The 22,590-nt window shown below is 39.3% G+C and overlaps 2 protein-coding genes across 2 annotated transcripts; both read right to left on the minus strand.

Moving 5' to 3' along the window:
* Positions 1 to 832: 832 nt before the first annotated feature.
* Positions 833 to 9,742, minus strand: adpgk2 (ADP-dependent glucokinase 2). The gene is made up of 7 exons (XM_085156135.1): positions 9,349 to 9,742; positions 5,907 to 6,066; positions 3,770 to 3,960; positions 3,573 to 3,669; positions 3,337 to 3,473; positions 2,339 to 2,475; positions 833 to 1,870 (listed from the first exon to the last, which is right to left on the minus strand). The coding sequence occupies exons 1-7, from the start codon at positions 9,542 to 9,544 to the stop codon at positions 1,307 to 1,309; spliced, it is 1,482 nt and encodes a 493-aa protein (XP_085012261.1). The 5' UTR covers positions 9,545 to 9,742; the 3' UTR covers positions 833 to 1,306.
* Positions 9,743 to 11,129: 1,387 nt separating this feature from the next.
* Positions 11,130 to 21,587, minus strand: ctsba (cathepsin Ba). The gene is made up of 11 exons (XM_085156147.1): positions 21,428 to 21,587; positions 18,100 to 18,227; positions 17,932 to 18,017; positions 16,745 to 16,859; positions 16,429 to 16,544; positions 16,076 to 16,161; positions 15,845 to 15,991; positions 15,495 to 15,611; positions 12,608 to 12,736; positions 11,970 to 12,051; positions 11,130 to 11,696 (listed from the first exon to the last, which is right to left on the minus strand). The coding sequence occupies exons 2-10, from the start codon at positions 18,220 to 18,222 to the stop codon at positions 11,978 to 11,980; spliced, it is 993 nt and encodes a 330-aa protein (XP_085012273.1). The 5' UTR covers positions 18,223 to 18,227; positions 21,428 to 21,587; the 3' UTR covers positions 11,130 to 11,696; positions 11,970 to 11,977.
* Between the last annotated feature and the right edge of the window lie 1,003 nt (positions 21,588 to 22,590).

Consider the following 22,590-nt stretch of genomic DNA (forward strand, 5'->3'; position numbering starts at 1 on the left):
AGAGAGGAAGATTTTTGACATCATATGCAGCTACCAAAAGTGGTCTCTTAACATTGATTTTGTATTATTGCACTGCAACGGAACCACAGAGGAATGACAATCCACACACAAACACACACAAACCACTAAGCATACTTTTCACATACACAGGGAGGAACAGGGGCTTTCTTTGCCTTTTTAATGCGATAGGAGAGGGAAGAGGAAGGATAGCCTGTCATTAAAAGAACATTTTGGTGTCTTTAAACCTGCACCTGGGATTACTTTGCAGCTATTTAGCGGTCAATATATACATTTTATCCCTACTATACCAAAGGACTGCAAATTTGGTCCTAGTTTCAAAAAACATCGTAATTTTTCATTAAAATGCTTCAGATATTTTCAGTCATAGGTAGGTTCAGGTTCATCTGAAAATGTGTGTTGCACAAAGGCAGGTGAAGTCTAAAGCTTGTTCACTGGTCTGAGTTGTAGAGTTCAAGTAGTTGACAAGATCCACCTACTTCTGATTCTTCTGAATCTGTTTTCTGCATAGTGAAGCCCTGCATTTACATGACTTAAAGAGGATTTTATCCTTCAGCAGAAGTTGTGCAAAACAATTAAAAAGGCTACTAAAAATGCTGTACTATTTAAAAAGAAACTTAAAACCTTCCACAACCTACAGTTTGGTATCTGACTTTATCCATACCTCATTCCTCTTTATCTCATATTGACTGAACATCTTCTTGTAAGGCATTGGATAAATAGAGGGCAGCTGATTTAAAATCAATGGAGTCAGATGATGGATGAGTTGACATGGAAATCCAAGTAAGAAACAGCAGGACTGATTTTGTTAAAAAAAAAAAAAAAAGAAATCCAATTGAGGTGATGTACATGGGTTTCACATGCAGAAAAAGACAAGGAGAGAATTAATCAGTGATGGTTTAACCTAACCGATAAACTACAATACGTCTAGTTAGCAGATATTTCACTTAATTACTTAAGTATAATTTTTGATTGCCTTTTCTTTGTATTGTTTTCAAAAATCAAACATTTGAAGGCCTAGCCTGATAGATAACCACTGTTCTCCATCATCTGACTCCAACTATGAAGGATAACAATTTTCCTTAATGTGCACCTCAGGCTGTGAGACACAAAGGACGACTCATCAGCCTGATACCTGCGTCAGTTTCTGAAGGCTAGTGTGCATCACACCTAGATCAAGTTTCCAGAGTCATACGGTTCACTAACATCTGATCAGCACGACACACACACACACACACACAAACATACAAACATACACACAGACAGACCACTTGGTGTCTGTCCTTCTCTAGATTTGCAGAACCAGGCCAGCAGCTGAGACGTTGTCCCCTCCACCTGCAGTCTGATAAACCTCAGTGCACACCAGCACTGGTGCTACACAGATCTCATAGTCCTCTTCACTCCAACAGCTGACAGGCCTGGTCTCCTGTAAAGGGATACGCTGGCTTCCCTCCTGTCGGCTAACGGAGAAAGAGTCGTCCATTATGAGCCTCGCCTTGCTGGGATCAATGTCATTAGAGCCACAGACGTGGCGGTTAGCTGTGAGCGAAGCTTTGGCAGTGGCTGACATGGTGTTCTTCCACTTGGAGCCACGACTCACAATCATGGCTTGAAAGGCCAGGGTGTGGACATGGAGTCGGGTCAGTGGTTTGCCTGTAGCTTGGGCCTCATTTGCCCGACTTTCTGCACTGGCTTCCTTGTCGCGCTGGTTCAAAATGCGATAGACCTCCCTCATCTGGTCAAGAACAGTAGCTACACGAGGGTTTGGGTCTGACAATACGGTGATGTTGGATCCTTTGAGCGAGCTAAGCAGGTTTGGAAGTTCCTGCTCATTCATCCCCAAAGAGTCCGCCTGGAAAAGCAGAATTAAGGTAACTCATTTAAACCATTTTTACTATTTACTACTTTTACATTTTCATCAGGTCTGCACATGTGTGTTGGCTGCTTTGTTATGCTGAGTGGAATAAACTACAGCCTTTGTGTTGACTGCACAAAGAAAACCATGGCTTTGAGGTCTAGCCACAACAATATTCAATATGTGTTTACAGTATTGAAGAGGTTTGATTATGGGGCAAAATTTGCACTTTTGAAAGCAGCAGAACATGGCTTTACATCGCATTTCTTCAAAATATAATTATGCAAAACTGGAAAGCAAATACAGCTCCTACTGAGTCAGCCTGCTTTGCTTTGAGTTTAACTAAGCAAATCTTCCTGGCATCCATCTATTTTCACAAAGCTGACTCATTCTGTTTCTGTATATAAACATTTTACTTCTTCAGTGTTGGTGATATCATTTTGCTCATTGATCAGTCAAACATACATAGGGAATGACATAGTGGAGCAGGTCTTCCATGATGCTCTCTTCCACGAAACTTGCCATTTCAAAATGAATTCCAATTTGAGGGGATGAGGAGGAAAGCAGGTGTCCCAGACGGGAGAGGAGGGCTTCTCTCTCACCTGAAATGATCCAAAATAGGTGGAAGATTAAAGAAGAGTTGTAGATGCTGTCAGGCAGATTGCAGGGTGTAAAAAAAAAAAAAAAGAGAGAAGCAAAAGGGTACAGTGACGTTAAAGGAAGGAGCAACTCAACAGGAAAGACAAAAGGGTAATGAAAGAGTGGAAAAACAGCAGAGACATGGGGAAAAACAGCAGACCAGAAGACAAAGGTACTGTCAGATCAAATAACACACAGCTGATCTGCTGTGCAAACAGCCTGGCTCAGAGGGGGAAGCTGGTTATCAGCCTATGATACTACCTCTGTGTTTTGTTCTTCTTTTGACATCAGTTCTTACATACAGCTATCACCAAATGTGGCCAAAATCCAGCCAAGTTCAAGTGTCACTGGTCAGTATGCTTAACTATGCTTAAAGCCCTGAGCTTTCATAGACACTACCTGACAAAGGTGCATGGGATCATATATCCATGATCTCCTGATTACAAACCCTCAACAATTTGCGTCACTGTGAGAATAGCCCCAGGTAACAGTGATACACAGCTAGCCAGTGGCCATCTTGTGTCCTGCCTCTAGCACGCTCTACTCAGACACCACCCTCGTGTAAACAAATTTGAGCATTTCCAGTAGTGAGAGTTGACAATCTCAACTCCAGACAATGACCCAAATTATCTACCAACTTTGTCCAGAGTTCATATTTAAGGTGAAACCTCTTTCCTTTTGATAACTACAATTAGTAGAATTTTACTCTCCAGGTGATATGAGAGAGTAACGCTAACTTCAAACTGCTTTTGTTAACCCAGGATAATACGTTCAACGTCAGCGAGCCCAACTGTGCATCAGAAAGAAGGGAACACCTTTCTTACCTGACCGGAAAGGGAAGTTGTCCATCATTTGGAGCCCTCCCACCACCAGTAGGTCAGGTTTGAAGTCTATAAGTTTCTGAGCAAACTCCTCCATAGAGGACAGGTAGGGGTTATTGGCATCGCTGTGAATGATGTATCTACAGAACACAAACACACAAACAAAGTGAACAACTATCACCTCAGAGCACCGTGTACACACGCACTCCACGCTTCTGATGCATCTGTATGACACCTACCTATTGGCTCTACGTGAGGTATAGCGCCCCCAGCGGGCACCAGATGGATACTCCAGAATCAGATGAATGTCTGGCTCATCTATCACTTTACCTGCCACTGAGGAGATAAAAGGAATATCACAAAGTACATAAAAATGACAAAACGGAAATTTCATTCAAAGTAAAATGAATGCATCAGTTTGTGTTAATTCGAGTACCTGTAATGTGCTGCGACAGGACATCAGTAAAATCGGTGCTGAAAGTTCCCCCTAGCAACACATCACATCCCTCGGTTGCCATGCGACTAGCCATTACTGGAGCATTGCCGCCTACTGACCATCTGTTTCCAGGTAAGTCACGGGCCCCCTCGACCAGCTCGCTAAAGAGGGTTTCATTTAGCATAAAACGCCTGCGGGAGAAGAAAAAAAACTTTGGTTTAAACTGTGAAAGTGAAAACTGACATTACTGTGATTTATGGTGCTTAAATTACATTTTTAATTAACTTTCCACAGAAGGAAAAAAACAAAACAACAGCATCTGCCACTAATATGATCGCTTAACTTCTTTCCTGCATATTGATATGTCCTGCACCACCCTGGGTTAAGAGACTGAACCCCAAGTTGCTCTACGATCTAGTGCTCTAGTGTGTGAATGGGTGGATGACTGGATGTGTAAAGCGCTTTGGGGTCCTTAGGGACTAGTAAAGCGCTATACAAATACAGGCCATTTACCATTTACGATGATTTCATCGGAGTATGAATGTGTTTATGAGTGTGCTTTGATTGTTCCAGCGCTAGCAAAGCTCTATATAAGAACCAGCCTATTTACCATTTACCGTCACATATGTCTCTTGGCATCCCAAAAGTCATAGAGAAACCCATTCTGACCTTCTCTATACTTTTCCATCAACACTCTCAAACATCACATCTTCAGTGCTCTCTGTCAATATGAGACTATACTGCTGCTGTCTGATCATCACCATCTTAAACCAGTTTCAACAACTCTTTCTCATAGCTTCATCGTATGGCTCACAGGCTTTATCCCTCTGTAGTTGCTACAGCTTTACACATTGCCCAAGTTCTTGAAAATTGGTATTGTTCCACTGCCATCTCTACTCGACATCTCCATACCTCCACAAGTGTTTTATCTGGACCAACCACCTTTCCTCTCTTCATCCTCTTCAAAGGTGCCCTCACACTCTCTTCAGTCATTAGTACATTTCTATCTCTATCCTTCACAATTCTGAAACAGTGCACATCCTTTCCACCTGGATCTTTTCCTTTTCACCTCTCTCTTTCTAAACACCTAGACTCCCAGTACTCCCACTGCATTGCAGCAGTGGGAGACAAAGGCTGAAATATATTACTTCTATATCCATCCTTTTGAGCATTAAAAGTGGGGTAATCATAAAGAAAAGTGCAGTAGGACTCTCACTAAACATACAATATGATCACCCTCAGGATGCCAGAATGCTGGATATCAGAATGAAATAGCATGAGGACTCGGCTTGGTTGCCAGATAATTGCATCTCATTGTTGCTTATCAGTTAACGCTCACACAGCAACTTTCTTATAGCCTGAAGTCACAAATATAAATACTTGTTAAAACATTTTTTTAAATGCACATCTCCACTGATAGGTAGAACAAACAGGCGTAATAACAAAGCACCCTTTCAAAATAAGCATCTTTATCCAGATAAAAAACAATTTTATCTTGTTCTTTGAACATATTATTAGACATTTATTTATTTAGATTAGATGCTTCAGAATTACTCTGCATGGTATTTACACAAAGTCTAAATACATTCAGTCATTTGGCTGCCATTAAGAACTTACAATCCCCAAAAACAGGCAGTATAAGGACCAGAGAAATAAGTTTAAATGTTAAAAAAGACAGTTTCAGTCTCTAACAGAAAAGTCTTAATTTATGTTAGCACGCATTCTTTTTCTATGAGGGTTCCTGCTGATTTTGTAGTCTTGTTGCCCTTAGGGTGTTTTATTCTAGACAATGAACAAGAGCTCACAGGCACCAGAACACGAGCAGTCAGCAATGATCAGGGAGATTAATTCAACTGTATTCTCAAGACTTCAAAAGCCTTTTCAAACATGAACAGCAGCAAAAATGAAAAAAAGAAAACTGTATACTTTCAGTACAAACACCTCAAATTCCAGTTTAGGATTAAAAGGAAAATTCAGAAAAAAAAACTCAGAGCACCGATAGGACTGCAAATATTTGAATAGCCACAATTTTATTTATTCAAAATACATGTGTATCTATGCGTATGTACTCTGAATTTGCTTCCAGAGCTGGACCTCTACTTTTAAATGGGCTCATCTTCACACAGACATCACTTACTCTGCAGCTGCTCCTGGTGCAAAGAAATATGCAAAGCTCTGAGCCAGCTGTTCCACATTTTCTAGGTAGTCATGATGCAGGGGCTGGTCTGTGGGCTGGATGCCTGTTTTATTAAGCAGTGACACACTGTCTACTATCAGGTCAACACAACCTCCAAAACCTGTGGATGAAAAAGAGAGAAAGAAACTCAAAGAGGCAATATTCATTTGGAAATCAGGACAGGGAGAACACTGGTATGACTAGTCACACTGCTTTTACCTTTGTGCTCCAAAGCCACTAAAATAACCTCTCAAATCATGTAAGGTGTGCCCCAACTTCATCAGCATTTAAAAGCAAACTAGACAACATTCCTGCTTAGCCCTCGAGTTTAGTTGCAGGTTGAATTCATTTTTCTATTTGTTACTGGACTACGCTTGACAGTGTCATTTCTCTTCCTTTTACAGGTTATAACCAGTGTTTTTTTGTTTTTTCTATCACTGTTTATAATAACAATAATAATTTTCCTTTTTACTATATCATTGTTGCTTTTTTGTATTGATGAAGTTTTACGTTATAAACATGGTGCCATGCTACGATTTCTGTGATAGCATATGCCGTATGAAGTACGTGTGTTTTTCCGCCTGAAACAAAATGTGCTACATATATAAAATTTTGTGCTCCAGGGCATTTTAGAAAATAAAACATACTAAATAGTGAGAAATCCACACAACCTGCAGCTGCTGTGCCCAGTACGGCTGCATTTATCTCCAATCACAGCTGAAATAGTGACACACTGTCAGAGTTTCAGCTGCTGGATCGATCATATGTCCCATCAACAGATATAGAAGCTCTGAGCTTCACAGATGCCAGTCATGTCTGAACAGGGGCCAACATTTCAGGCAGGCAGGCAACTTGTTTAAGATTTGAATAAATTTTGCATGACGCTGGCGTAAACTTTACTCATACTCCTTTGTCTGAATTTGCAACCCTATCTTTTTTTCCTGCTGTAGCTTCATATAAAAAATATAAAAGGAACCTTTTGGGATACAGTTAGATTTTCTGTCATAAGGTTAATATGAATATGGTGCATTTTATAGTCCTTCAGGACCCTGTCACAGAAAGCAGGTTTAGTGGAAACTCTGAGTTTGTTAACCCTGAGAGGAGATGAGTGAGTTTACTGTTCCTGAAACAGAGCCAACTTAACCTAACCTGTTCCCTATATATTTTATTGAACAGAGCTTCTCTCTGAATGTTCCCTCATGCTGCACCTGAACCATCTCTATGACACCATTTCATTTCCCCCATTATTACAGTCAATGTCAAAGCTGTTTACATCTTTACAAACAGTTAAATGCTGGTTAATCTTCTTATCAAATCAATCATGAATGTAAGGATAACAGTGGACATCAATGGGCACTGTGGATTAGCTCAGAATAAAATAAAGAAGTTGCCCAATTGTTAGTTAACTTGCACTGCACATTTTGTAATCCCTGTTACAATAAAACTAACTTTTATTGCACTTTAGGCCATAAAAAAGAAAAAAAGCCCCCCCCCCCCCCAAAAAAAGATCAATAATTTCTCATGCTGGAATAAATGATGCTACTGTTGTTGTCTGCGCCACTTAAGATTCTTAAATGGGACTAAATGCAGTTTAAGGTGAGCTTTTAAAAACAGGCTAAAGACTGGATGTTGAGCAACAGTTTGAAAAGCTGCAATATCCGAAAAGGATTTGCACCACTAAATCAACAAAAATCTGTCTTCCTTGTGCTGTGGAAATCCAAAAGTCAGTTTACAGCTGAATAATTATATTTAAGAAATGTAAAATGTCATATTTGGTCACATTTTTAACTATTTATCAGTCTATGAAAAATCAAGAGTGGGTAACTGATGACTGAGTGGACTAGTTGAAGTTTCATCTATTTCTGGAGCTGAAAACTCAAGAGTTAATTAAGACAGAATTTAGAGTTAGCATTTGTCAAACCTGTTTCTGGGTCAGGGCTCAGGTTAAGTTGCAGTAAGCCATTATTTATGTTGCAGTGTTCAATGCTGCAACTAAGCAACTAATAGCAATACATGTTAATCCATCCCCTCGTGGCTAACTCTGCTCTGATACGAGTGCTCAAAATAACAGACTCCAGCACATGTTGCCAGTATTTTGTTGTTTATTTTTCTGGTTATTTATGAACCCTTTTGGCACCATGAAAACAAGCTTTTACTTATAGTTTGTTTTAATTTGATGTGACACACAAACACATGCAACTAGTCAACAACAGCAACAGCAACAACAACAAGGCAACAACAAGGCTGATTCTGATCTTTTGGCAGAAATTTCTTATAATCGCATTTAATTACATCAGGTTGTACTGTTGCTAAGCTTATTGGTAACCTATTGGGTAAAGGCTGGACAGACAAGTTGATTCTTATTGAGTGTCTGTGCGATGGTCCAAAGCACAAGGTTTTAGGACTTGCTCAAGAGACAAAACACTGGATTACTATAAGAATACCAGAGCTTACATCACATGAGCCTGCACAGTTGTTTATAAGAAGTTCAAAGTACAACCAAGGGTTTTTCTGCTTATAAAACTTCTGGCAGATAAACTCACAAGACTGTTCAAAACATCTTAACTATTTATTTCTAAGTGGGGTTTGTTTACTCAAGCATAAATAAATAAATACTCTAAATATATCTTTATTATAAAAAGGCAAAAATAACAGGAAAGTGGACAGACATCTGTTATTTAAGATAACACAAACACTCTTCCTTAATGTCATGCAGAGTTGTCATTATATTCATAATTTCCCCAAACCATCTTTCATCCAGAAAAAAACCCTAAGCTCCAAAAAATATTAAGCTTCCTTTGCTAGTTAAGTAGTGTATATATTACTGATAACTGCAGATACTGCCCCACCCTACACATTACTGAAGTGAATGCCATAATTGGCTCAAATCATTGTTGAAATCATTGGATGCATCCTTACTGGAAGATAATCACCAAACAGGAAAACGGCTAAAACACACACTTCTGTTTAAAAGAAAGTGGAAAAGTTGTATTTTAATTAAATATATTTTCCTTTATATGCCAAACGCCAAACCCGCAGCACACTCATTGAGACTTTATTTCTAAGCTGGAACTAATCATCTTACCTGATGACCACCTTTCATGGTTATTGCCCCCTCCGCACCATCTATTCAGGCTTCAACACACAACCTTATTTATTTCCATAAGAAACCCCTAAATGTACTTTTCTCAGTTTACTAAAGTTTGACATTAAATATGAGGCAAATATTATCCACTGCGTTAACAACTTATTTTCTGTTAGTGAATGCGGGCAGTGACTAATGTTACTGTTATTCTGGCGCAGTTTACCTGATCGATCATTAATCCACAAACCCCTGAAATTAGGTTGCACTCATACAGTCTATGGTTAGGCTAGCCACCGTTAGCTAGCTCGTAACACTTACCAATCGCTACTCTGGGTCTGGCGACGTTATTCATCCCCACTTTCCGCTCAGCCCGGAGCAGGGAGGAAAGGACTGTGTCCAGTCGGTCGTCCAGCACTGCATTCTGGGGTGACCGGAACCAGAGGGCCAACACAACCACAAATAAGGACACAACAGACCCATATTTCACCCACGGTACCCTGCCTCCCGCCTCCATCGCTCGCTCTCTCGCTCTGTGTACAAGCGCTCTCTCCCCCTGCGCCGCCGCTGAAAAGCTGTGCTCTAGGTTGTCTGTTTTGGTCGCCCGAGTGTCCCGGATGTACCTTAACGGGGCGGATACCAAACAGTGGATTTTCTGCGATACTAAGCAAAATCACTTCAACTCCTTTCTTGTCTCTTTTACAGATACCCCCCCCCCCCCCCCCCCAAAAAAAAAAAAAAAAAAATTCGTCGCTTCAAAGTTTTAAGAGGTGCTGTTTAGTTGGGAAAAGGGAAACGCTTACGTGGAAAACTAATGAGGGGAGGGACGTGGACGGGTTTGTTTTTGCTGACAAGGCGGAAGTGGCTCGTTTGTCTTTTTTCAGTTTAATAGTTTAACCTTTGATTAAAAGTTCACTACACAATTATTGCGGCGAAAACGATCCTAAATATGTTTTTTTTTTCCAAATCTATTAAAAAGCTTCATGAATTGGATAATGTATCCCTTATTTTATAATTTTCTGTTATGGAGACAAGAAAATTAAGTAATCAAAATTACACTTTTCTAATTATTTTATAAAAAGTTATATGGTGCCATTGTTAAAATTTGAATAGCAGAGTTGCATATGATATCAAAGTTGAATAGATAAATATATCATTTGTGTTTGTAGATTATTACAAATAAATATTCAGGTCCACAAATGTTAATACTTTTTACTTATATATGCAATATTTGTTTCATATGCATGTCAACAGGATTGCAAATTGGTACTAGTGTTGTTTTTTTTCCTCAGAAAATGATCCAAGTTGGGGAAAGTAATGGACTGAAAATGAAGGCTAAATATAGTTTTATGTATACACATAAGGAAACATTGAAATGAATCCATATTCTTTTGGTAAAGTTAGTAACAGGGCTGTGTTGGTTAGTGACACTCAATCCACACACACACACACACACACACACACAAAAAAACAAAAAAAAAAAACAAAAACAAAACACACTTTTGCCATGCCACCCTTTTTGAAAATAAGTTTTGGTAAGAGCATTTCATGTATGCTGAGACAAATTGCAGTGCAGTGATCTTATATATGTAAATGTTAAAAGAAGTGATTTAACAATTAAAAGAGATGTGTAAACAGAACAAATATGAAAGAAGCACCTTTATTACCTACTTGATATGCTTGTCAGGCAGTTTGGTTAACAAGAGCCGTTTTGTATTTTAAATGGTTTGGAATAACTTTAACAACTAGGTTTACATTTTATCCCAGAAGTGTGTATTTTACACAAATATTTTTGCATTTTGCTTCAAATTCATTGGTGGGACAGAAAATGTGATTGTCAAATTTTGTATTTTTAATCAATTGGATGTTGCTTTTTCTGGCATATAAATTACAACCAAAACAGAGATGCAGGGAGTCATAATTGCATTAAAAAAATAAATCATTTAAGAGTTACTGGGGGAAAGGTATGCATCATATTTTCATGTGTAATCACTTGAGAATTAACAACATCAAAACTTCATGTTTGTGATAGCTCCAGTTTCTCCTATTATCTGCTTAATCCAGGAAAAAAGATTTTGTAATAGCTACCACACACACACACGTGGAAATCAAGATTTTTATTTCAAAACATGACAGTTATGCGCCAATATTATAGTTATAACAGGCAGCCAACACTGCATTTAATTTCCAACCAAGTTTAAAAACACTAACTGGCACCTGTGACAGTCCATCCTGACATTATGGAGTAGCACTGAGAAATTATAAATTCAATATAAAAGCTGTGATCATTACAAATTAGACACAGTCGTCAAAATGACATTGCGCTGTTCTAAAACAATCCATGCTGCCAAAATAAATTTAATCACTTCTACAACAGTAATAGCCTGTTTTGAAGCAACCAAATGCTAATGCCTGTCTAAAATAAAATTTCTCCTGTCTGTCTAAGAGGTGAAAACATCAACTCCAGCACTTTTTCCTCAGGTTCATCACATTTCTGTCACACCCCATTTGCAAATTCACCTCGCTTTAGTTTTTAAAGCCGGTGTGCAAAGTGATCAGCGAGCTTTAGCTAAAAAGGACTAAAAGCAGTTAATTTTGTCAGCTGTGTCTTCAGGTCAGTGGAGTGCATCGCCCTCTAGTGATAGTGTAATGATGCTACAGCTGAAAACCTGCAGGTACAAAAGGAGAAAAATGGGAAATTAAAGCAAGGATGACTCTTAAAGTTGGCACACCAGCCTGCTGAACTTGCATTGAGTTAATGCGGATCTACATGTAACTGACAGCAGAAGAAAATCTGAATCCATTTCTGAATTATGCATGTAAGAAAAAGTCAGAAGTACATTTAGAATACTCTTTTAAATCCATACTTAAAAATAATAATAATCATAATGATAATTTAAAAAACTCCCACACATAAAATCCATATCTGTTTACCATCTTACCTTAGCTTTTATTTGGGAATCCCTGCCACAATCTCAGATTCAATACCACAGTGATCTGAACCACGCAGGAATTTAAAGTATCCTAAAAATCAGAAAAACAGAATTTACTTCAATTTGCTAAACTGAAGAAAACACGTGAACATCTATAAACACCACCATACAGCATTTGCCCATTTTGAGTGAGGGAGTATTACTATAATTTACAGTAAGAGAAGAATTTCTCATTCACTGGTAGAGTTGTGTAAATGAGCTAGAACAATGTCAAGAAAACATTTGTAAAAGATGTTAACGAAAGTTAAAGACATAAAGACCTCCTTTCAGAGCATTTAAAAAAAAAAAAAAAAAAAAAGCAGCGAACAGGGTTTCAGCTTTGGTGTGTCATGAAGTCAGTCTGTTTTACATGTAAAATAAAGTGAAATAAAGAAGTGGATGCTCCTGATATAAATAATGTATAATTAAAAATAATACATATGTCTTAATGATGATCAAGTCCTTGTGATGCTGAACAAAATGCTGATTCAGTTATAAGACTCCCCATTCCGTTTTAGAGGATTATACTGTAGTATTTTTCAGTAGTGACTCCCCTCACATAGCATGGTGACTACGTGTGTTAACAGTATTAAACTGCCTCTGCTCACCATTATCACCCCAATCAGTGTTCCAGGAGTTGGCACAGAGCCAGTAGGGAGTGCCATTTTCCTCTCCCCAGCCCAGGATCTTGATGGCGTGACCACCGACAGCAGAACCAGACACATGTTGATAAACACCTGGATAAGACAGAACAAATCCATTAGAGCTCACCTAAAGTTTTTTTTTTAGTACAATATAGTGAAGAGACTGGGTGTGTATTCTAATAGTGTCTCTATTCATACTAAGTCACATTCAAGGCACCTTAAATACTAGAATATCAAACTGCATCCAACTGCAGTTGGAGATTTCCAGCATGAAAGTGTAACACTGATGAAGTGCCAATGAATCAATACAGGCTAGGTATTGAGTGAAGTATTATGGTTATTATTAATCAGAAGATTTAGGAATGCTACAGGAGCTGATGGCAGTAATTAATAAACACACACAACACAAAATGCTTTTGCAGGTACCATGTATTTAACCGAACCCCAAAGAAAAATAAGAAAAGAAAAGGAAAACTTAAATAATCACTCCTGCTGCAGCTATTCAATTCAACCAAAAACCCAGTGAGGGTGCACAAAACAACTAAGCAAATTCTTCCGGCTTATACCAAGCAATATAGAAAACAGTTCCCCATAAACAACACATGTTGACATAAAAAACACTGATCCACACTGAAGTCCATGAGTTTTATCTGAATGTCCATGAGAGATGTCCAAGCGCTATTGTCCATAAACGGGGGAATGGTGTGTATGAGTGTGAAAATCAGTATACAGTGGGGCAAAAAAGTATTTAGTCAGCCACCGATTGTGCAAGTTCCCCCACTTAAAATGATGACAGAGGTCAGTAATTTGCACCAGAGGTACACTTCAACTGTGAGAGACAGAATGTGAAAAAAAAATCCATGAATTCACATGGTAGGATTTGTAAAGAATTTATTCGTAAATCAGGGTGGAAAATAAGTATTTGGTCAATAACAAAAATACAACTCAATACTTTGTAACATAACCTTTGTTGGCAATAACAGAGGTCAAACGTTTACTATAGGTCTTTACCAGGTTTGCACACACAGTAGCTGGTATTTTGGCCCATTCCTCCATGCAGATCTTCTCAAGAGCAGTGATGTTTTGGGGCTGTCGCCGAGCAACACGGACTTTCAACTCCCGCCACAGATTTTCTATGGGGTTGAGGTCTGGAGACTGGCTAGGCCACTCCAGGACTTTCAAATGCTTCTTACGGAGCCACTCCTTTGTTGCCCGGGCGGTGTGTTTTGGATCATTGTCATGTTGGAAGACCCAGCCTCGTTTCATCTTCAAAGTTCTCACTGATGGAAGGAGGTTTTGGCTCAAAATGTCACCATACTTGGCCCCATTCATTCTGTCCTTAACACGGATCAGTCGTCCTGTCCCCTTGGCAGAAAAACAGCCCCATAGCATGATGTTTCCACCCCCATGCTTCACAGTAGGTATGGTGTTCTTGGGATGCAACTCAGTATTCTTCTTCCTCCAAACACGACGAGTTGAGTTTATACCAAAAAGTTCTACTTTGGTTTCATCTGACCACATGACATTCTCCCAATCCTCTGCTGTATCATCCATGTGCTCTCTGGCAAACTTCAGACGGGCCTGGACATGCACTGGCTTCAGCAGCGGAACACGTCTGGTACTGCGGGATTTGATTCCCTGCCGTTGTAGTGTGTTACTGATGGTGACCTTTGTTACTTTGGTCCCAGCTCTCTGCAGGTCATTCACCAGGTCCCCCCGTGTGGTTCTGGGATCTTTGCTCACCGTTCTCATGATCATTTTGACCCCACGGGATGAGATCTTGCGTGGAGCCCCAGATCGAGGGAGATTATCAGTGGTCTTGTATGTCTTCCATTTTCTGATGATTGCTCCCACAGTTGATTTTTTCACACCAAGCTGCTTGCCTATTGTAGATTCACTCTTCCCAGTCTGGTGCAGGTCTACAATTCTTTTCCTGGTGTCCTTCGAAAGCTCTTTGGTCTTGGCCATGGCGGAGTTTGGAGTCTGACTGGTTGAGGCTGTGGACAGGTGTCTTTTATACAGATGATGAGGTCAAACAGGTGCCATTCATATAGGTAACGAGTGGGGGACAGAAAAGCTTCTTACAGAAGACGTTACAGGTCTGTGAGAGCCAGGGATTTTCCTTGTTTGAGGTGACCAAATACTTATTTTCCACCCTGATTTACGAATAAATTCTTTACAAATCCTACCATGTGAATTCATGGATTTTTTTTTCACATTCTGTCTCTCACAGTTGAAGTGTACCTCTGGTGCAAATTACTGACCTCTGTCATCATTTTAAGTGGGGGAACTTGCACAATCGGTGGCTGACTAAATACTTTTTTGCCCCACTGTATTTGGAAAATGGGGACAGAGCGTCGTCTTTGATAGCTTCCTACCCAACCAGTGGAAGCTTCGATTGCGGAATGAGTCCTGCTCCTAGCCGCTCATTGGCTCGCCATCCTTTTTCATACCCGAAAAGGGTTCACCTGGCCAATTCCGTTCTGTTCAGTGCACAACAACACTATGGCTCTGGCTCACAGTAACCAGCATCTGCAACAGCTCTGTCACCTGGCTTGCCTCCACGCATCTGACAGGAGGAAGCCGGGACAGGCTTACTATGACCCACATGCCGTCCGATTGGCTGAGCAAAGTCATGTGGTTGGAGTCATGTACCTGCGATGCATTCAATGGCAGGAATAAGTGCAGGAAACAGATTTTACTCTGGGTTACAAAAGCCTGTTAACTTTTCACACACACCTCTGCAAGAGCTAAACAAGGAAGAGCTTCAGTTCAAATCAATGTTGTGCTGAATTTGTGAAATGGCAGGCAGGGTGACCATTACATGTGTGATGAGTTCATGTGTTCTTACCAGTCTTGTACAGAACAAAGTCATCATAGACTGTAAACGCTCCCTCTACAGGGCCGTTCTTGTAGATCTCATACTGAATCTGCTGTTCGTCTGATGGCACGCTGTAAGATGTTTTACCTGCAACACACAGAGTCAAGATATGTGAACAATCAGAAAATCAAAGTTCATCTGCACAATGGCTATTTGAATATCAGGGTAAGGAGTTCCTTCAGATTTCATATAATATCTATTTGTTATAATTCAATAACAATTTGTTGTTACGTTGCAGTTACTACTCATAATTATGCAGACTGTGACAATATTACAAACCTTATTTATGATAAATATACATTTCTTTCTGCTGCTCTTACCATAGTGCTTGTCCTGTGTATAGCTTGGTGTGTATCCAGACTCACACTGGCGGACACACTCTGGTGTGTCACCACCCTCCCCACTACAGGGAGGTCTGCTGCCATTCACATGGTGCTCACAGGGGGGGATGGTGTAGGGCCTGCAGCCTGCAGACACAAGGATATAGTGTCTCTACTGTAATCACACCCAACATGCGCATAACTGCATCAATCTATCAGAAACACACTCACCAATGTGGGAATCATAGAGACCTCCAGAGACCAGACCTTCACTTGACCAGAAGTCCCAGGCAGCTGAAGGGTAGCCACCATTACATCTAAAAAATACACACACAAAAACAAAACATTACTTACTAAAAATGAACTTATTTAAGGAAAGCACCAAACTTTCTTTCCCCCTCTTAATACCAATTGTATCATCTATATCTGCTGCTCTTTTCCCCAGATTAAGGTTTTTATGTCATAGTTTGGTTCATTATATTTAATTATCAAAGTTCAGTGATCCTGGTAAATAATTATAATCTTAATATCTTGAGCTTTAATATTTTAGTGATTTCAGTTATCTGATGGTAAGAATTGCTCACCCCATGCCACAGCTGTCACAGCAGGTCAGCAGATCCTCTGAGGAGATCTCCACATTGACCTTCCCATTGCTGTGAATACATACACGATCAGAGATGGCCTCTGCAGCACCAAACGCCTGGAACCACAACAACAAAGACATGAAGCAGGGAAACAGATCATCGCAAAATTTGAAGAGCAAAGGTTTCATTCTTGTCCTAAGAGCTGAGCTCCATTCTCTTCCTCAATGAGGTTTTTTTTAAAGTTTCTTATGCAATTTCAGATTACAGAGCTCTTGAAGAGTCTAGCTACATGTGGTGACATTGAGCAGCTTCTCACCCAGCAGGATCCACAGGAGCCCTGGTCTCTGATCTCTTTCAGAGTGGGACAGTTGGGCCACTGCTGTCTAGCATCAAAATCTTTTGGCAGCTTCAAATCTCCAGCATACTGAACCCTGCAGAGGAAAACAAAAAGAAGTTTTACTTACTATTGTTTTAGTAAAGTAGGGCTGCACAATTAATGATTGTGCAAAACTGAATATGCATGCTCCATCAATCCAACCAAAAGCAAATTAAACACACCCTAAAGCACCGCTTAAATACGTGCCTACATGAGCCAATCACAGCCGTTCCCTGCACTGCAGAGGTTAAAGTTGACTGTACTACTCTGGACGAGCAACACCACAATAAAATATAAATGCAAGAAAAGTCAGATGCCTTCCAGAACTCAGCCCTGAAAGCAGATCATACAATGTTTGGAAACATTTTGGATTTGGCACGGGCGATCCTAAGTAGAGGAACTCGTATGCAGCGAGTGCCATAGAGTTGTATCTGCATCACAAAGCAGCACAACTCAACTTATTCAACTCCCTGAAAACACATCAGAAAATGCAGCATAATGACTGCAGGAAGACTTGTATGTAGCTGCTAATGTGAATCGACCTGCATCCTACAGACATCCATAACAACAAGCCTATTCCTCCGGCTCACAAAGGCATACTGAAATCACCACAGACTTGTCCAATAAACAGAGTGAGTACTGAAGGCTTCAAGAAAACAGTTACCTTACTAAACAAAAGATTACTGCCTTAAGCAGTGGAAATACCCACGCTGTATGAAAAACATTCCAGGGGAAAGGGACCCACAGCTGTCGAGTACTATGATTTATATTCACTTTAATTATGCAGCTACGGTGAATGAAGTGAAAGACTTTATATTTAGCTTCCAAGAGATGCTCTCAGGTGAATAAGCATGTTATTTAATTTTATTTTATTAAAGTAGTTTTATTTAACAAGAATGTAGCACAATGTAAAAATTAAAGCAAATAATTTTGATTTCATTACTCAAAATAAGTGATTATCATTTTAGCCATAATCATGTAGCCCTATTAGTAAGTTTCCAGTGACACAGAGAATAATGTGAAAGTACAGTCAACTATCCTGTGATCAGTGTAGGTTGAAATATTCCGATGTCAGGGATCGTTAGAGGACTTGTTTCGCAACCACAGAACATATGACTAAGACTCACATGACTGGCAGTTTGGGTCCCTTCAGCATTGTACCACACAGCTTGCGCACATAACTATAATCGACGTTATGGAAGTTGTGGCCAGCCTGCAAGACAGGGAGGAAATTTAGTCAAACACTTTTACTCTCAGAGGTCTGTCATAAATTGAAAAACAAATAATTCACTCACCTTCCAGGTAGTATTCAATTTATTGATGTGGTTGACCATCTCATTAGACAGTGGATGGAGGTGAGGTCTGGCCAGGCTCACTGACAAGCTGGCAGCCAACAGGAGGAAGGCTGCATGCCACATCTTGCCTGAAAGACAAGTTAATAAGTTTGGTTTAGCTGTGGTAATTTATTCTGTTACTGCATCATGTCATAAACACAGACTTCATTTCAGTAACTGGCTAAATGAGCCTTTTGATTTTCCTGACCAGTGAAGAGACTACAACATCTCAACATAAAGATGTGCTTTACCTTGAAATTATTAACATTCACAAGTCTAGCTAGAGTTCAAAAACAGGAAGTAGAGTAGAGTAGTAAAATCCTCAGCTGTTCTCCAGCTCTGCTGGAATTTCACATTTGTAGTCAATACACTGCTGCAGCTGCACACAGTATGATAGTCACCCTTTAAGATAGACTCCTGAAACTACATCACCACTTAAAAGGTCACAGCTGATTGAACACCATCACACTGCTTGAAGCTACGAGTGGGAAAAAATGATGCAGAGAGAGCGGAGACAGACCTCTTAGAGTCAGTCATGTGTCAAAGTCCCCTTCAGTAGTTAAAGATGCTGCCTCAGCAAATGCTCCAATGATTTTAGTCGATTTTGATAAGCAGCCACACAGTAAAGGAAAAAAAAAAATTCCTTTGCACTCCCCCCACTGTTAAAGATTCTGGGTTTCAGTTCATATGGCACAGACGACAGGACCAACGATACAGGAAACTCTAAATGGCTCCAGTGTGTGAAGAATACAGGCCATATTATAGAAAGTAAAATGCAATGGTGTGAGCCGAAATTAGTTCCATTACAGACAGATAACGTAGCCTACTAAAAAGAGGTGTGGAGAGTGCTCGGTAATAGCAGGAAGTCCAGAGAAATCAATACCGGTGCAGACACTCTGCTTCTTCTGGGATCAGATGATCTAACTACAAACTATTTAATCTGATGAGACTGTGCCCCAAAATTATTTTACAAGCAAAAGTAAAGAACAAAGGTTTGTACATGAATGCATCCAGCCATTTTGGCACAGTAAGCCATGTTTACTCTGGCTTACTGGCACAGTAAGCTAGAGTAAACATTCCATTGAAAACAGAAATCAGTTATGTTGTTGAATACGTGAAATCCCCACACCTGCTCAGACAGGTCCTGTTTTAAAAACAAAAACAAAACCACAAGCCTGCTTGAGAAACAGAACATGTGAATTTCTGTGAAGCTGGTTTCGATCACATGATGGATTACGAAAAAAAAGTATATTAAAAAGGAAGTAAGAACAGGCTGTTTCCCGTAGCAGAATGACACATTCGCTCTGAGATCACACCAAAGCACTGCCTTGCTGCTCAATCAAGGACAGCATGTTTACAGGTCATGTGCAGAGGGATTTGTGAGTGTCCTCCAGTTTTTGGATTATTTTGAATTCTCGTGCATGTGCTATAAAAACAATAACTGTTATGCTAAAGAAACCATTCCCTGTGTGCAAACTAAGTACAGCACACATACACACACACACACACACACACACAAATCTTATTAAGGACAAGACAAATTTGAATGGTAGAACATGTTTGAAAGACACCAAAGGGTTTTTTGGTTAATTCTCTAGAGAAGTGGTTTCTTTCTACCAAAAGATTTTTTTTTGAGGAAGTGGATGAGAAACCCGCTGAGCTGTCTTTTCCAAGTACCAAGTCAGTACCTTTGAATGCACTCATGCCACAGATGAGTTAAGCTGCTGAGTCATAGTGCGACCTTTGTTTAGGCACAGTTCTGTTCATGCAAAGAAAACCCTCCACATTAAGTTTGATGACAGTTTAGCGTTGATATTAACACATTGTTAAAGGCCAAGAGGCCATAAATGTTCCCCTCTGTGGTTTAAGCGAAAGACAAAAAAAAAAACCTGATGAGTCAAAGCCAAAGCCATCGAAAGACATACAGGAGAAAGGAGAACTTTAGTTTCTAAATCTTTTCTTCAGTTTCTTATCTCCAAAAGTTGATTCTGTTCATCTGGACGTAGCGTTTTCTGGGAGAAACGTTTCGTCACTCATCCAAGTGACTTCTTCAGTTTCTTATCTTCCTTTTAGATAAGAACCAACCTCTGAAGGCAATTCAATCATTTGAAACTATTTATGCTCCCTCTTGTCTACTTAAACTTAAAAAAACAAACAAAAAAAAATTATGGCCTTCTTAAGGTCCTTTTACCAAGCTGCTGGAATAGTTAGTGCACCTTGACACCCTTTCAAAAGATAGTCTTTCATTTCCTCCTGTTTAAAGTGTGCAGGTCCAAAACTTGCCACGGCTGTTGACATAGCGAGATTTTACTGGAGGTCAAAGCATATGACTCATGTTTTTCATATTCAAACAATCTGACAGGGGCATTGCTTTCCTGGAAGGAAATTATATGATAACGTTTCATCATAGTATAAAGGTGTTCAATTACAACTAGTTTGTGTAGTTTTTCCCTGTCGATAACTGAGCCACCAGATCTACACACTAGTGGGGGAGCGAACGTTGTGGGTTTTTCCTTTAAATTGTCACACAGTTTTATGCCCACAAGGTGTGGTAACAAACATTTCAGACTACATACTTTACTCTTGATCACTTCCTTATTCCTTCCTATAACGCTGAGGTGTTTGAGGTACGTGACAGTTGAAGTAAACCTTTCTTTGTTCTGAACAATACACCGCTATAGTCCTTAGAATAATTTCACTTCTCTCTGGTTAACCCCTCCACCTGGGAGCCTCTGTCTGCAGCTCACATGTTCACAACTAACTAAACAAAGCTTCAGTATCTCATTTGTTTCCATTTTTTCCCTCTTTTTTGAAAGAAGGATGGCTCAAAGGACGCTCTTATGAAACAGTTTCACTTTCCATTTCCCCACACTGAATTCAGGATTATATGACACAATCTTTTAACCCCCCCAAAATCCCTTTTTATGTTATTGAAATACTGCTTGCCTATACCAAAACGCACAGAATAATCAATAACGAATGATAAGAATAAGTCATGTGTGTTTCTTTGGGGGGGAAATGGCTTCATCCGTTTCAAAACATCTGACCGTGAAGCTAAAACGGATCACCTAGTCAAAAACAACATTCAAACCATGCAATCAAATAAGCTAACTGGTTTTAGCATGTTATTGGTGATGGCTAGTGATGAAAATATGAGCTATACTTGGCCTTTTTTTAAAACCTGTTTTCTCTGAGTTTATGTGACCGATTTAGCTAGCAGTCAGCTCTCCGTGTAAATAATGTAGCGGCTAAAATCTGAAGAAAACAATAAATAACAACAAATACTTACCGGTAGCTTGTTTTTCAACTGTTGATGAATTTGATCAGCTCCACAGCTCCAGGTCCCCAACCTCAGCCGGCTAGCGTGAGTACAAAAGAGTAGTCGGGCGTTAAAAACGGCCCCTTTCAGCTTTTATTTACTCCCGAAAGCACGTGAACTGATCACATGAACTCAAAGCATGTGATATAACCGTCACCGAGTACGTCGAGCTCTTCCGTTAGTTTAACCAGTCCTGACTTCTTACAGATAAAGTCAACCATCTGAATTAGAATCCATGAAAAATGATATATAAATATTTTTATTTTAATGTTAATATATGCATTTATTTATTTATTTATTTTATTTTATTAATGAAAATGTGGAAGAACCGCTGGGTGGTGCTGTGTTAGTTTTTTTTTGTTTTTTTTTTGGAACTTAATCAGAATGAAAACCCTGCAGTTTAAATATTTATTTGGACGCATTTTTTTTTTTTACTTAGAAGATATTCTATTTATTGTAACTGAAACTGACTTCGATATTTGTATATTTTGATTTTGATATACCTTTATTATATCATGGTATTACAATGTGACATAAAGGTGACTTGTGAGTTTTGAGGTATTTGTCTTTGCGTTGTGTAGTATAGTAAAACACCCAAATTATCATCCTTATATATAAAGGTAGTACTGCCAAGGTGCTACAGGAATAAAAAGTAGAACAGCTGCAATCTAAATGAAAATGAAATGTAATATAACTGTAATGCATTTGTAAGCAAGCATCGCAAAACCTTTAATGGAGATGTACATGGTGGTCAAATAAAAACTGAACTGAAAACTGTGATATAATTTCCAGAGAAAGAGTACTGGGCCCAGGAAACCTTGGTGCTGTGCTGGTATCAGGAAAAGATGATTACATTTGGTCAAAACACAGTTAACTGGGACCAGTGAGATTTTTTCAAGCTCAAATAACCCTTTGTTATTTATCTGTTTAAGAAAGTCTGCAATAAATACACAGACTGTGTAAATTATCTTTTTTTTTTCTATATTATCTCTGTACTGCATGTGGATGTGTTTTTGAGCCAACATTGGTTTTCATGTGATTTTTACATCTAGTTTTATTCATCTGAGTAGTATCCTGTGATTTGACCCTGATTAGGCATTTTTTAATTTTATTTTTTGGACACCCATGATCTA

The sequence above is a fragment of the Neolamprologus multifasciatus genome, chromosome 1, assembly GCF_963576455.1.
Source record: "Neolamprologus multifasciatus chromosome 1, fNeoMul1.2, whole genome shotgun sequence".
Classification (NCBI taxonomy): domain Eukaryota; kingdom Metazoa; phylum Chordata; class Actinopteri; order Cichliformes; family Cichlidae; genus Neolamprologus; species Neolamprologus multifasciatus.